The sequence below is a fragment of the Bombus flavifrons genome, chromosome 12 (genome assembly GCF_040668555.2).
Source record: "Bombus flavifrons isolate JBK064 chromosome 12, iyBomFlav1_principal, whole genome shotgun sequence".
NCBI classification, from domain to species: Eukaryota; Metazoa; Arthropoda; class Insecta; order Hymenoptera; family Apidae; genus Bombus; species Bombus flavifrons.
Window position 1 is genome coordinate 10,222,673 of NC_138453.1, and position 17,148 is coordinate 10,239,820.

Consider the following 17,148-nt stretch of genomic DNA (forward strand, 5'->3'; position numbering starts at 1 on the left):
TGAAATGTATTTATCGGTTGGCATAGATAAGGAAGAAGTGAAAGAGCCGGTAAACTCGTAAGACGCGGCGATTGGCTTCAACTTCGTTGACAAGTTAAAGAAGGAATTGTATAAAGGTGGGGGAAAATAGAATACGGTAGGGGAACAGCGGGTTGTTGGCTAATACGTAGGTAGTATTCAATGGTGAGGCCTCTGTGCGGGCCGTGGTGAACCAACAGGTGTTTCGAACTTGGCAGTCGCGGTACCGGTTATCTTTATTTTCTATTAGTGTTCATATTCACATCGGTACCCCTTTCACTAACGAATATACGTCGAATTACGTCGTGGTATATTTGGCGCGAAGAAAACATAATATGATGTCGGAGACCGTTGTGACAATGGACGGTTCCAGCAATAACGCCAGCAACAATCCTCGACAGGTGCCTACCGTAAAGACGGAACCGGTTCAACCTAACCCTCTGTTAGGCATTACGTTGAACGTGTCCTACTTCAGAACGATACCTGGTATCATTAAACTCGCACAAGTGGTAAGTAAAACCTATCGATCATACTTCGGTAATTAATCTTCTTCTGATTAAAATGCAAGATTTAATTAATCAAACAGCCAGAAATAAACGTGGTTATTAATCATTAATAAAACAAGGTAGCGCTGATTGCAATCTAAAATTTTTTCAATAATAACAATTAATGATATTTTTGATATCTTCGCATATGATAAAAACAAACAATATCGGAAAAATTAATGTGTTGTAAAATTTATCGCAACGAGTATTTCGATTTCCTTGCATTCGTGTATTTTTCAAACAATGTCATAGATTAAGTATGTAGTATTGTGCAACTGATTCTACACAATACATTTATGTTGATAAAAATAGAATAACACGTACTAGTAAATCTCAGACGCATGTTTGTTTCACGTTTCAAAGATATAGGTACATATCGTACACACACAAGCTATAAGTACACATTGTGTTTTTCAATGTGTGTTGCAAAGTAAGAACAGCTACTATGTCGTTTAGACGGAGTTTTATTTTTGCGATGTTGTTAATCCCATTGGAGTTTGGCTAACATTCATCATCGTTTTTGCTACTACGATCCTATTATCGTTTTGCACGGTATTGTTATTTTAAACACGCATCTTTTACAGCTTTGCTCAGTTTCGTGTCTACTAAATACGACTTACTTTTCCGAGCATGCAGTAAAGAGATTTACTATCATTTAAAAAGTAAGGAAACATGCGTAGTTTCGAATTTCGTTTACACCGTAACGTTGAACCTGCAACGGCATAACTGCATAACGGTAATCTGCTCACGGAACGATTAACGAACTATCATCCACTATCTTGAAACAGTAATAATAATTTCTTATAAAATCACGGCGTTAAATATAAACTCCGTTTCCATACGAAGATTAGAGAAAGAACACGGTAAGACACAATTTCCATTTTTTGCAGGGGAACAGTTTTAAAATACATTACTTAGATTGCTATCATATCCATGTTATCACAATTATCTTTTTATTTAATTTTGGCACAAACATTTTTCCTCCTTTGTCGCCACAAATATTTCTCTTGTTAAGAAGATTAATATATTAAAGGATATTAAAATATTGTTTGCCTTAAGTTACATATACCTTTGTCTTCTACAATATTTCCTCAACTATATCATTGGATTTAACAGATCCTTTCCGCTATTAGCTATTGAGTATTAAAATATTCCTTTTTCTAAATTGTAAAATGTCATTAAAATAGAAATATTAATAAAAACGAGCTGATTGTTTTTGATTTCCCGGCTGCGTAATGGATTCCTCTTCGAAATCGGCTGTACCGTTAAGTGATCAGCATCGGCAAGCATCGTTTCTCTTTGGTTCACGCACGTGCAATCAGAGACACGCCCGCTGACGTTTTCCGGTTTATATTTGCTCGTATATAGATGCGCATTGTTTTCTATCTATCGAAATAAATGAGCTAATTTATGTAGCGAGACATAAGCAAAAAAAGTATACATATGGCAAATCCTGACGGTGATTTTGCAGCAGTGCTATTAAATTACTAGCAGATAGAAATCAAATATGACCAAGCTATGTATTTCACGAGACTTTTGCTGTCCTCGAATCGCATTTATCGATACAGACGGTGTATTATCGGTTGCATATTTATTTACGTGGTATGCAAAGTGTTATAAATTTTACATAATTATTAGCCTGTGGATATTTATACAAATTCATACTTTTAGGAATTATAGAAACGATGTAACTACTAAGGAAATGGTACTTAAGCAGAAAATTTTGATCATCATTCGTAATAAGCACTATAAGTACTTCGAGTATTTTATATATCTTCGCATCTTTGGTGCATTCAATGAACTTTTATGTGTCTAAATCCTCTAAATAAAAGTATACATATGATTTTATCTTAACTTTCAAATAGGCAATTTCAAGTTTTAAATAAACACATTAAATATCGAATATGTCTTCTTAAAGAAGAACAAATCTAGAAATATCAAGCAACATCTAGAAGAAGCAACAAATCTACAAATATCAATGATGTGAAGGGGAAAGAGAACCGGTTTTTATTAAAGATGATCGCACGTGATTGACCAAAGTCTTGGAACGATTCCCGGTCGGTGGCATAGTTTCGATGCGCTCGACACACGTCCCTACTAACTAGACACACGTTCGATGACCATACATGTTCATCCCGATGACCGGGACCATACGTGGCGTCCCACATACTCACAGTTCCATCCTACTGCCATACGTCGAGGCCGTACCAACGGTATCGGAACAATTCATTAAAAATTCATGCTGTCCTTGACTTTTTCTCGACAATTTTTCGTTCTTCTACTAACTACTTTATCGTTCATAAGATCCACGTGTGCGACTTGAATCAAATTTCATTGAAACTTTTCGTGTTTTTCAGCTCCAAGAGATTAAATTATTACTAACGAGCAATTACTATCATTGATGAATGAATGCCTAAACCACGATGAACGATGCCAAAAACATCGTTTCTATTAATCCTGTCTAGTATTTGTGAGGTCATTTGTTATGCAAGCCGGTTGTTCCAGCCTTCGACTCTGATCATTAGCAGCGAGACTCCTTAATGTGGAATGCATTAATAAGAAATAGATAGTACAACTAACACAATACGAATGTCATTTACCGTGTCATTCACGTACGTCATATTTATTCTCGTATATGTATTATGCCGCATGTACAATAATACTCACGAATAGAATGAATCCAGCATATTTCAGGGTCGCCGATGACATAGATCCTACAACTTTCCCAAGCTGTTCAAGTCCATAGTTCTTACACGTTTCTTACGTCTCTAGTTTCTTACCCATTAATAAATTCATTATCAACAAGCTTATATCTTAGTTACATGTTTCAACTTTTTGTTCTACGTCGAGTCGTAAAGGCAAAATTTAAGAAGACTTTTAAGTAAACATAACCCCAATCGTTTCGTGTAACCAATATCGCATAATCTTTGTAACAATGAACACAATGGGAAGAAATCGCTTCATTTGAATGGTGAATTTCGGTCAGGCTGATACGTACTTAGTCGTTCAGTAATTTTCATTGATAGAGCGTGAGAAGAAAACGCGCGGAAAAAGTTACACAGTAGCCGAACGGAAAACACATGCATGTGGAACAAACTGTCATCGATACTGTTGCTAACCTCGCCAAGATGGACGTTTGTTATTCTGCTTGTCGAACGAACTACAGTAGAATCTTGATTGTTCGAACTGATTACGACACACGTTGTTTGAATAATTGAATTTTCCAGGTAATTGAATAATTCTTTTTCCACGTGGTCATTTATTTTAAATATTTCTAATATTTATAATATTCCATAAATATTATCAGTCGCATTTTGTCCGCATATGTATAATTTCGGTATTATTTTTAATTTTGAAAAGATCCAATAAGGATTTCGAGATAAAAACGTCACAATTTCTTTGAATTTTTATTCTTATCTTTAAATATTTCTCGTAAAATATTATCTTTAAACATTCTATCAATGATCGATCGTTCTGCTAATCGTGGTCCTGATAATAACATCGTACTGCATGCCTTACATCGTGTAAGATATTATTGAGAAATTTCGAGAAATCAATAATACTCGTATGACTAGGTACTTGAAAAATACTCGACAGGAAGAAACACTCGAAGCACATGAATTTTAGCTAGTTCACAGACGAACAAAACACAAGGAATTGTGCAATATCGATCACGACCACGATTACAGAGTTCTAGGTTCACGAGTGTCTATGGTGTATAAGCTGTTCACGAAGCATATCGCCTGGCGCAACAAGTTATGCAGTAAACTCAGTAAACACACGCAAATACCTACCTTATACGCAAGGACAAGCTGCGCCTCGTAACACGGAGAAAGAGACTCAAGTGGCAAATTGAAGTCATATAAATCTTTTTTCCACGTTTGTGAAAGTATAAGCAAATTGATTAGATCACACGGTGAATCTTTATATCTATAAAGATTGGGGTTAGGTTGGGGTTTAGGTATATTGAATATGGGCGCCGATTTATATTTCTTCTTCTTATTGGTTTTGCGATTTTGGACGATATCTATGTGTACTTGCAATCCTGTTGCACGACCTAATCTCTTAGGTATATAACTCGTACATTACACCACGTGGCTGAATGGTTGAGTAAACGATTTACATATTTGAAGAGCAATAAGTAGCATTATTATTCATCTGTAGTTTTTGTCTCTTCTTCGTAGAATGACGCAAACTGTGATGAAGAAAGATATGATTTACATGGGAGTATAAAATATTTACGTATACAACATGGGAAAGGAAATACAAGAAATACGACGTAAGAAATAGTTAACGCGTTACAAGGAATATTTGTCGACACGCAAAATACAATTCAAGTTCTTCTATATCACATTCGTGTCAGAGTTAAATCCGTAACGTTATTTAACGCGGTTTATATTACTAATTACGCAGTTATTTCTCTATAACCGGTGTGCATTTCATTATGATCGAACAAGCGCGATAACGTACGTTGGCTCATTGAAATTACGTAATCGTTTAATAAATCGTAATGTTGCACAAATTGATTTATAGATAAAAAGAGGCCTGTATAACGAACAGTAGCCTTTTAAATAGAAAAAAAATTACAACAGCCCGCGAACTAGCGTAAATCCTGATAATTTTGAAAGTATTTGCCAATTTAAACGTGTGGAACGAACACGAGACGTATCAATCTATGCGAATCGATCGACGTTTCTTTTTCGTATAAGTCACAGTTTCCGGTGCCATTTATTGCCAAGAATGAAAAGCATAATTATTCGTTGCTCGGAAGTTACGAGTCCAAGTCGTTCGTCTCCGATTGTAAAAGTATTATTTCTGGAACCTTAAGATAAAACGGAGAACTTGTTAGAGTCATCACTGTTTTAAGGAGTATACGTCATTTCCCTGACAGAATTATACTAAAGTTTAGCGTTATAGTTTTAGAAATGACGCGTGAAACAAGCCGATAAATGATATGACTGTTGTTTTAACATCGTTGTTCCCTTACACAATAATATCCCAACTTTAACGAGTAATATCTATTAATAAACTGATAAATTACGCGTTGTTTTCTAGCGATGACTCGAATCGGATGACTTGTAAGAATGAATAAAATTTATTTTTAAAATTTCCTTTACCTTATTGCTAAATTTGTTACTGTTATCCAAGAGAATTTATCAATACCAATCACTGTCCTTTTGAACTAATCTAACATGTGATTTATCGTCATAATTTAGATTCTGAACTAGAAAACACTCTATTTTACATAACTCTGTTTCACATGATGATGCTTTCCTCAGGATTTCTTCTTAATTTCGATTAATTGATCGTGACGCGATGAAAAAACTTTGTAAACTCTTAGTCTAAACTGTAGTTAGTAGCCACTTAGTAATCGTACACGAATAGCGCATGTGTGTCGTAAGGTTTCTCCTCGAGTTATATCTTATCTGCTATTTCTAAGTACTGACTTCGCATTTCGATTAATTATCTGGACTTTAAGTAAGCGGTTTCCTACATGCACGAATGGCAATCATGTTACACATACGTCTGCAAATGAATGCCTCCTGAATTGCTGCTGAAATTTGTACACACACGCGCGTACATGTCTTTTATTTACAAATATCTTTTATCACGTTAATATTGAGTTTATTGTGCTATTCCCGCCGTAAACACTTTTTCCACTTATTTGATAAACTCGTCTGACACTTGGCGATAGTAACCAATAACCCAATTCATGTAATATTTCAGTAATTCGCGTCCTCATTCATCACCATTGACTCGACGATGAAAACTTGGACTTTAGTGGAACACTTGTTGCTAAGTTTAGAAGAGCATTCGCTTCCACGAAAATTTTCTTCGTTACACATCCGCCCGCCTCCTCTGTATGTTTCATTCAAGTCAATCTTGTTGCACGTTTTTCGTCCAATTAAGCTTGTCCACTGTTAAGAGACGCCTGAAGCTTCAACGAAATATGGAAAAAGTCTCATACGAAACCGTTACAAGTTGGAATTTAGTAGAACACTTGTTGCTAAGTTTAGAAGAGCATTCGCTTCCACGAAAATTTTCTTCGTTACACATCCGCCCGCCTCCTCTGTATGTTTCATTCAAGTCAATCTTGTTGCACGTTTTTCGTCCAATTAAGCTTGTCCACTGTTAAGAGACGCCTGAAGCTTCAACGAAATATGGAAAAGTGTCATACGAAACCGTTACAAGTCCTTATGTTTGCCGATACGTCGCAAAAGCGAAAACTATCGTTATCGAAATGCAGCGGCAAATGTGTGCGCCGTCAATGCGATGATGTCATGTTTCAGTTCCCTGCTCATCAATTGCATATCTACTACATAGTTTAAGTGAATGGGGCTAGAGCGGTTCGCTATCATCTTTATTACGATCGTTAATGTTATGTATGTATATTAAAAGTGGCGCATTAATGCTTGTAGATCGTTCCCCCAATGAATAATGCAGATGCCTGACCTATATTTCCTAACAGCTAGTTACCCTCTTTTAAAGTTATTTTAGGAATCGTCGTTATTTCGTTTCAAAAACATCATACCGGTACTAAAGAATAGAAATTAGATAAAAGAAAACACAAGTTATTTCTAAGCAACTCGAACGATTATGTCGCTAATATTTTAATAACTTGTATAGTCGTTGCATAAGATATCGATGTTAGGAATTCTCAGTCGAACGTTTATCGCGGTCGACGACGTTTTCAAACGAGTGAAAGTGAAATTCTTCCTTCGGTATACAGTTCCAATCAGCGTTCCAATCCTTCGCACTTTCGCGCCCGTTCACCCTTTCATACATTCCAGCCTCTTGTATATTATAAACATTCATATCTAAATTTCATGCCAACAAGGTTCGCGCGCTATTTTTACTTCTTCGCAACACCAAACGTTTTGTCGTGACTGATTTATATCTAGTAGGTTAAATTCGTAGATTGTTCATAGTTACGACGAGTACAAGGGAAGGAATATGACTAGTTGCATGAAGAGGGTATCAAATGGAATAAAATACGACGTCGAGTGTAGCTCGAATCAAGGCCGTACAGCTTTAAATATAACTTTCTTTAGGTGAACGATTTTCATTTGCTACAAATAACAGCTAGAAAGAAATCTAACGTAGGATGATCGAAGTCGGTTGGTTTCTAGGATATAAGAAAGTTTGATCAATGCTCGGTATCTCTAATGACTCTAACCGAGTATCGTACCGGACAGTCGTAAAGAAAGACGAGATGCGAAGGAAAGCGGTTAAGTATCCGCACGGGTGGACGCTAGTCGACGAAAATATCGAGAATGTAGAACGCGTGAAGCTCGATCCCAAGACGCAACGAGAACTGGGTTGTTTGGTCGGCGAACACGTGTTCCTGGAATATCCGTGGGCGTATGTGCACCGAGACGTTGTCGCAAAGTTCGCTAAATCACCTGATTCCTCGCTGGCGGTTTTTCGAGAAGATATCGAAATTTACGAGGCTGATACGTTCCTCGTAGGCTATTCGTCTACCAAGTTAAAGTCCGACGAATTTGTGATTTGTCTCACCGAAGAAGCGAGGGACCTCGTACGACAGCGAAATAAAAATATTACTCGCATTATTTGGAAGAAAGTTATCGGCAATGTAATAAAGACTGTTAAACCGTGGAACTCTTTAGGTAGTGACTTGGAAGTAGAGGAAACATTCGTCAGGAACACGAGAGAATATTTTGAGATAGAAATCGTATTACCTGGAAGATTTCTGAATTCTTGTCGAACGTTATGCGACAGAAGCGCGAATGATTTTAGAGACAGTTATGTCCAGCTGATCAACGAAGACGAGAAATTCGAAAACGTCGATAGAAAATGCATTTGCAGGGCTGTTCAGACGTATATGCAACCTCGTGAAACATTCGTTCAAACGTGCCCCGAGTATCCTAAAAATGCATGGACTCAATACGCGTGCGAAGACATTTTCAGCGAGTTTATGGTTGCAAGTGACGAAGAAGAGAGACAGTTAAAAGGAGGATCGGAAAAAGATGACGACGATCGGCCACACAGAGAGGACGCTATTCAACGCAAGGAAATCGAGAAACCCAGGGAAAAAACAGCTTTAGAACTATTTTTAGAAGCTCGTTCGCAACAAATGATCGATGCAATTAAATATAACGCAGCTGTTAATTTGCACGTGGATGATATTGAAAATTTATCTAACCAAGAAGAAGATATCTCAACAGTCTTCAATACGCCTGCGTTTCGTGAACAGGTGTCGTTCACTGATTTCAATTTTACAGCCAATAGAACCGTTTCTGACGTTTCGTTGCATCCAAAATTGACAGAATACTTAGCGATTTCGTACATCAGCAAATCGAAATTTTCTAGACAAACTCGAAAGAACGAATATAGAAACAAAACCGAATTTCAAACCAGAGTGCTCCTTTGGAAATTAAACGATCCAATTCGTCCACAGCTTGCGCTTCAGGACCACAGAGAAATTTACACCATTTCGTTTTGCCCTTACGACGATAATCTTTTAATAGGAGGTCGTTCCACTGGTCAGATAGTTATCTGGAACATCAAAGAGTTTCTAAATAATCTCGACGACGGAAATATAAAACTTGGAACGTCGACACGAAACAGTTTACCAGTGTTTCGTCCTATCGTTGTTTCGGACCAACAACGTTCTCATCAGCTACCTGTTCGAAACATTCGATGGATACCTGCCAAACATAATACAGAGCCAGATGGAAGCTTGACAAAGTCATTCGTTTCTTCTGACGTGCAACTACTAACCGCTTCCGAGGACGGTACGATAGCAGTTTGGAATATTTCTCTTCTTTCGAGACACTCTGTTCGCAATGATGAAGATTCTGACGAACCTCTTCGGCCGAGTTTTCGTATAAAAATTCAAACTGTCGATGAAAAGTCACAGTTTACTTCTTTATGTTTCTGCTTTCCACCTATCGTCGCTGAACACGGTGAAAATTCACCGGATGCGAATAAAAATGACGTAAGAGAGAAGGATTGTATAACGAAATATCTATGGGTAGGTTGCGTAGAAGGGTTGATAACGTGCGCATGGGAAAAGCAAATATTCGAAGAAAATTCAACAGACATTATCGAATGCCATATGTTAAACTGTTCTTACGCACACAATGGCCCTGTTGTAGAGATCACGCGGTCGGCACATCTTCAGAATGTGCTCCTGACAGTCGGTGGACGAGTGTTTGCCATTTGGAACGACGATCATATCGATTCTCCTTTATTTTGGAGAACAACTTCCTCTCGTTATACGAGTTGTTGTTGGGCTAACGAACCTGGGGTATTTTTGGTCGGCAGCCAAGACGGTAACCTTGAGATGTGGGATATAAAGAACGAATCGACCCAGCCGATATTTACCCAGATCGTTTCATTGGAACCAATTACTTATCTAACCTTGTTAGAATCTCCTGTATTATATAACGATGGTTTCAAGAAGATAGGCGTAGGCGATGGTGGTGGATTGTTTCGTGTGTTCACAGAAGCGGAGGTTCCTCGTAACGAAAGCACGATAGAAAGAATGGATTGGTTCGAAGAATATACTTGGAAAGAGACACGAAGGAAAAAGCTTTTCACCAGTTGGCAGAACGATTTTGTCAATAACGATCCCGCTATAGTCGCGAAAAAATTAGCAAGGCACGAGGAACAAGTTAAACGAGAGGCGACAGAGGCGAGAGAAAGACTTAGGAGAGAACAAGAGACAAGGTTGAGGTTGCAGGCGGAGAAAAGGGCGCGAAACGTTCCGATTCCAAAAGACGTCGCGTGGAAATCGAAGGAGTTCGACAGAATGAAAGAAGTTCTTTTGAGTAAAAGGAATTTGGTTCCCTCGGAACTCGAAGCAAAGAGGATTCCTTTCGTCGCTTTGCAAGCTGAAAGAGACGCGAAATTGGGGAAAGTTCAAGATAAGATCGTTCATAGGGATGTTCATTTGTTCAATACGTTATCTGCAGAATTTCCTGAACTTCTCGAAACGAAGGCAGAAGCCCCGGAATTCGAGGAATTTATTCCGGTAGAACTGGGAAAATCGCTTAATTATTACGTTCAGAAATTTACTGAAATACGACGTAAAGCTAACGAAGCGTTAGAAAACAATTTGGCTTCTTAAGCTGTTCGTGTTTTTCTTCCATTCATATGCTATAACAAGTAAAAGCAGTGGCAAATTGATCTTTAATAGATAAACTTATCTACGGTACTTCTAAAGTGTAAACGTGGGAGTTTCGTGTGGGTCATTAAGAAAATTCGAAAAAATTCGTATAATGTCCTCGAACATTCCAAATTTAATATTACATGCCCTAACTAACATGTTTGACAAATAATTTATGCAAATAGACAATTATACAGTTAATATGAACCAGCTAAATGGGATCCTCCATAGCAAATAATACACACGATTAGAACGTAATAAGTGCAGTGTAGTGTTCGAATTAGTTTAGACATGAAAATCCCATATGTACACAATGAGGATTGAAATATCGATTCGATATTGAAAATCATTAAATTAAAGGAATGCGTGTTTCTATTGGTTGCAGGGTTTTGGTATAATATGTATGTCATGTGCCTCACCGGCATTGGTAAGCGGGTCCCATTGGTTTCTATTCGTCGCCGTAACAGCTTTCATCGCTACTCTTTTATGGAGTTTCACCTATCTGCTGTCGATTCGAGAAGCGCTTAAGCTACCTATCAATTGGATTGCAACGGTGAGTAAAGAGCCGAACAGCAATTTTCATTTTGTAAACGCAACTTCACCTCGTACTTACAAAGCGTCTGTTCAATTGCAGGAACTGTTGAACACAGGAATATTCACCTTCCTTTATCTGATTGCCTTCGTGGTTCAGTTATCTGTCTGGACCTCGTTAATAGGTCCAGCGGTCTCAAGGAATATTGCCGCAGGGGTAAGAATAAACGTGTCTCGTCACTAGATTGCAGATATTTATGCAAATTTATGTGTCTATGAATATAATTAGACAGGTGGAATCTATACTACCGCTCATAAGTATTCTCGTCACTGGTCAAATTGTAGTAACATGAATTTTACTATAGCGTAGTTGCATTTCTAAATTTCCCATAAATGCATAAAAATCCGCAATCTATTTATTCCATTCTACTCAACTATGCGTTAAATGAAAAAACAAGATACAGTTGCTCAAGAAAATTTTCAAACATTTATAGAAATCTCTTATGAATAAAAATTCAAAATGCTTTATATAACACGCACGATATGTGGATAAAAAGATTCTGTGGTAGGTGTCCAGATACTTTTGTGAGCAACTGTACGTGTTTAACGATCCAATCGAAGTCGTAAAACGCCCCGGTTTTCACCTACTAATGAGAATAACGATTAAAATTCTTCTACTATTTGCATAGGTCTTTGGAATCTTTAATACATTGGCGTACGCTGCCGGGTCCTATTTCCTCTACGTCGAGTTCAGAAGCAGTAACACACAGTGAAGAGAAGCAAAGGTACTCGAAGAGACGCTAGGTACCTGAAGAGCACCTACGACACAGCTACTACACTCGGGTTTTCGCGATCGTACGTTCTACGAACAAGAGTAGGATCGTGGACAGACGAATGAGTCGAAGCTAGTCCAACGAGGCCCCCACCTGATCATGTGTTGTAGCTTAACGAGAGACTCTATAATATACGTGCCTTAAAGATTGATCAAACCGGACGATCATGCTATTCGATCGATAGGTTTGCGACTATGGTTTTCTGGGATCATGCTCGCTACTCGAACAATTATAAAACAAAGATGAATACAGTTTACTGCTGGTTCAGGACGGGTTAATGCGCCGAAGAGATATCAACGATTCTTAAAGTTTTTGTTTTGACGAGATTCGTGTATCCTCTTCGTTACGCGGTTCAATTTTTCACTGTACAAACATAATATACAATAATAAGGAAAATGTTACGGTTAAAATAAAATGTAAAGGTTACCTTTTAAAAGCAAATTGTGTTTCAGAATCGATAAAATCCATATTGGATGTCGATCTCTTTTTTTTCTTTTTGATGATATGCAATGGATTATATAGTTTGTTCATCGATGTACCTTACGCGGCACTTCCCGTCCAATTTAATTTTCTAACTGTACCTTTCTCGCACTACCGCGACATTTTATTTATATGTATACACGCATTAGTTATATACGTTTATATATATATATATAAATATCTGTTTTATATAGTTAATATATTTGCACAAATTGAACGCTATACATCGTTTTTTCTTCCTTTTGTTTTTTTTTTATTTTCTGACAATCACATAAAGGACACTTATGTAATTCACTTTCATTGATGTAAGAGCTGTTCGCTACTACGTGAATGAGTGTGTTCCTGGATACATTGTACTTTTTCTGTACACATTACCATTGAAATATATGTTCGTTTTTGACATTGTCTTTGAATTCCACTTGTACAGCGTTCGGATAATGCTTCCTCTTATTTCAGTGAATCAGATGAGGAAAATAAAGAAATTTTGGAATATGTATAACTTTTCGTTTTCAATCTACAAGAATAACATCAATGGAAAGATAAGCATCAGTGGAATGATTTATCAAAAGGCAGTTAAGAAATTATATAGAAGCCTTGCAGAAAGATCGCCGACTGTCTTCCTCTATTTAATGAATGATTCAAAATCAACTAACGTCAACCAATTATCAGAGTGGAAATTAAAGGATTGTTATCGAGTCTGACTCGACGATTAAATGCTGTCATATGCTGTTTTTACACTCGTTGCTTTACTTTTTGTTTTATTTTATATCACATTATTGATTTTGGTTATTATTCAAGCTAAATAGCAATGAAAAATATTTTGCTTTGGCTGCTAATACTTAACTCACAACGCGCTATAAATAAACGTAAATCAGAACACGGTGCGTGAATATTGGGCTCGTGGAATTATGTCCGACTATAAAGTCAGAAAATTAATTGAAAATTTCATCGAGAACCTTGAAATTTTATTCACCGGAAACTCCTAAAAGATTGCAAGAATACGAAACCATAACAAAGTTATCAAAACTAAGTTTTAATGCTTAAACTTGAAGTTTGTATTTCATCGCCATATTGATATTTTGCTATGTGGTATTACACATAACTTTGACTACGCATCTTATTATGTACACAAACTTCGTTACTTTTTTTCAATTTAATGTTGGTATACGTGTATACTACACGTTCATTCTCTAGTTAGGAAGACGGATCCAAGTATGATATCATCCATGACGTCACTCGTGCTATGGTTGGAAACGTAAGTCCGCACCTCAGTCATTCGCAGGCGATCAAGGCGCGACCACCTACCTTATTAAGGTCAGTGTGAGATTTGTATACATTCCGCCTATTATTGCCGATTGTGAGTCGTGAATCAGTGTAGTACAATTTTAACGATATACATTTCAATAATATAATTCCTGGAAAAAAGTACTTTACACAGCTATTATACAAAGTATACAAAACAGTATTTATATAAGATCATTATGTGAAACTTATTATTATTTATTACCGTACGAGTGTTTTGATAATGAGAAGAAAGATAGAAATTTCAAAGAATATCTCAGATTAAATAAACAACACTTGTTACGTGCTGTCAAGCTGTTTGAATTCAAATTGTTCCTATTCATACACTTGATTAATTTGAACGAGCCTTTATATTAGATGTTATTCTTATCTTCAATTTTTTAACCTCTTCCCATCGGAAGACGAAATATCTCGCAACGCAATGTCGTTTGTGATACACTTTGGACGAGATATGTTGCAACGTAAAATCATTCGTGTGATGTTTTGTACGAGATACCTGTTTCGCGATGTATTATTGGATACTGCGTGATGAGGTACATATTGAATAATTTCGTCTTCCTATGCGAAGGACTAAACGATATCTTTGGCGCATACAATAGCATTTTATAAAATATGTCACTACGTTTGATCAGATCAAAACATTATAGAATTCGATTTTTCCTTATCATGTGTCATTATAAAATATACTATCAGAAATAGATAGGAACAAGATAAATATATTATGAATAAGTTGACAGGAGATCCTAACAATTATCCGGTATCATTATCGTACAATTCTTTCTTTGACACACATTCATTTAAAAATAACTGATGACTAAATTTCACACATGCTCGCCCGTAGCCATGCTAATTCGGGTGTATATGTGATTCGAATTCACGAAAACAGTATCGGTATATTTTGAATGGACCACGAGGTTTATTATTAAATTATGAAAATTAATTCGTGTATATAAATTTGATACGACATATTTATTTAATAAATATTTATTTTAGGTACTTTTCTGCATAAAGCTTTAATTTATTATTCTAACTATATGACGTTTATTTTACTTATCTTTCTTCTTTATTTATATAAACTCGCACGATTCTTGGTCTATGAGTATTTCTCTCTTTTTTAAATACAAGGAATTAACGGTTGCGTTCAATATAATAAGAGAGGTATAATGTTTTTTTATATGATTTTATCTTCTATATCCTTAAAAATACCGAAAGGAAATGTGATTCCGACAGTTGGACGCGGTATCGATCAGTAGCAAACATTAAGGGTGCGCCGGGATGAAAGAAACGATAACGAAAGTGAATACATCTACAATCCCTTTCTCGTACATTACTATGAATTACTGTCGCTCTCGCGTTCTATTTTTATTCATTATTTGGCAAACATTTAAACATAACGTAAGATATTTAAAAATGAGATCAATATACAAGAGTATACATTTTCTTGGGACGGATGAATTTCGTGAAAGAAGAAAGTCTGTTGACGATATAAGGTTACGCCCCAAAAATCTCTGGCCTTGGCCTTCTTCTTGCCCACAGACTTTCGCTTAAATATGTATTCCGAAGTTGTTTTCCTACGAAACGCCCACAGCTGTAATGTGCTGCTTTAAAATTTCAGAGTCGATAAAGAAGGAGATGACAATGTCGCATTCGGTAACCATTAGAACTCAAACGGTAACGAGCGGTTCCACATCAGTTAACATCAATACCGGTTATTTAAAAACGTTTGGCGGTCTATTTAAATTGTTTGAAGTGGTAAGTATCTATTAGAAATGTTTTAACGTAAACTGGTACACATAAATATTTGAACGTGTCATGACTAGTTTCCGTTGTTAATTAACATATAAAATAAATACCTACGCGATATTTCTGTACAATATGCATAGTTTTATATAATATTTGTACAATATTTTTACGTATAATTAAAACTCAACCCGACGATAAATGTAATCATGAAAATAAACTGTAGGAGCATTAACTCTGTAAAAATATGCACATATTCATCGGAAATGCTATAGTACATATAGAAACTAAATTTTGATATATTCTGACAATGAATGACATTTTAATAAAACAAAAATTCACATTTTTCAATAGAACTCGTGCCTAGTAAATATCCACAACATTTTTAATCTCTTCTCTCTAATTAGGTTCCCATATCGTTATCAAAGTTCCGCTTTCATCTAAAAAAATGAGATAAGTGTGTTTATCTTACTGAAATTCTTTCATTTTAGGCACTTGGAATAGTGTGCGTGACAATAGTATCGAACTATGACAGCTACGTATACACCGCAGAACTATTCTTCCTCCTAATAACAACGACATTTTTGATCGGTACCTTTATTTTGCTTCTAAGTTGCTTAGCTTCCCTTACAACGTCCACTATCATTGCGAAGACTATTTATGTAAGTTTCACATTGTATATTTACGGTGAAGCCCAGTGCAGCCGAACAATGTGGTACGATTGCGATTTCGCAGCAGTCGAAACTCTCTAACGATACAGCCACAGAATGTTTCCGACAAATGATCAAATATTGTACACTAAGAGTTAAAAGTATAGTAGAACTCCATAGGAGTTTCCCAATTTCGTAACTAAGTTTTCGTTCGTCTGCATCGGGTTTAATTAAACGAAATAATCGATGGATCAGATCAAACTAAACAATTAGACTTATGCCTTGCGTCTTTTTTTAGGAACTTCTTTATCACTCTATAGCATTTGGATTATATTTAGCTGCGTCTTTAACATACGTAGTGCATGTGAGTAATAACGAGAAAGGCCGAAGAGGATACGAAGTATCAATGGCAGCGGCAGTAAGTGAAAAGAATAAAGCCACTCTTTTTACAACCATCTGAAATTTTACTATATATTACTGTTTGCTATGTTTTCTTTTAGATTTGTGGTCTTGTAAATTCAGCGCTATATTTTCTCAGTACGATCGTTGCTCTTCGCACATACAGAATACATTAACAGTGCCTTGTAACAAGAATTCGGACAAGTTTTGAAATCATATATTCAGCTATCGTGTTTCATATATTTCGCAAACCATCGAGTCGGGCATTGTTCAATTATATAACGCGACACGCCTTTTTATACACTGTTTTCAAATTTAATAAAAAATATTTTTTTATATCGTACTTTATACATTTTAAATATATTTATACAGTACAACCGCGATATCTCTCCTAGCTATTGAAACGTGTTATAATATCGTTTTGAAAATTGCTGCAATTTCGGAATTATTTGTTTGTAAAACAGCAGGAACCGTTTTTATATACTGTAAATGCATATATTTGTATAATCAAGAACATA

At 36.2% G+C, this 17,148-nt stretch overlaps 3 protein-coding genes across 3 annotated transcripts; all 3 read left to right on the top strand.

Moving 5' to 3' along the window:
* The first annotated feature begins 153 nt into the window (after positions 1–153).
* LOC138185675 (CKLF-like MARVEL transmembrane domain-containing protein 4) lies at positions 154–12,939 on the top strand. Its single transcript, XM_069124814.1, has 4 exons — positions 154–527; positions 11,081–11,248; positions 11,330–11,443; positions 11,916–12,939. The coding sequence occupies exons 1-4, from the start codon at positions 354–356 to the stop codon at positions 11,997–11,999; spliced, it is 540 nt and encodes a 179-aa protein (XP_068980915.1). The 5' UTR covers positions 154–353; the 3' UTR covers positions 12,000–12,939.
* On the top strand, positions 6,549–11,074 carry LOC138185662 (dynein axonemal intermediate chain 3). The gene has a single exon (XM_069124779.1). It carries the CDS (start codon positions 7,714–7,716, stop codon positions 10,654–10,656), a length of 2,943 nt encoding a protein of 980 aa, XP_068980880.1. The 5' UTR covers positions 6,549–7,713; the 3' UTR covers positions 10,657–11,074.
* Positions 12,940–13,721: 782 nt separating the features above from the next.
* Positions 13,722–16,978, top strand: LOC138185678 (uncharacterized). Its single transcript, XM_069124817.1, has 5 exons — positions 13,722–13,853; positions 15,457–15,593; positions 16,073–16,243; positions 16,530–16,649; positions 16,732–16,978. Exons 2-5 carry the CDS (start codon positions 15,474–15,476, stop codon positions 16,804–16,806), a joined length of 486 nt encoding a protein of 161 aa, XP_068980918.1. The 5' UTR covers positions 13,722–13,853; positions 15,457–15,473; the 3' UTR covers positions 16,807–16,978.
* Positions 16,979–17,148: the final 170 nt, after the last annotated feature.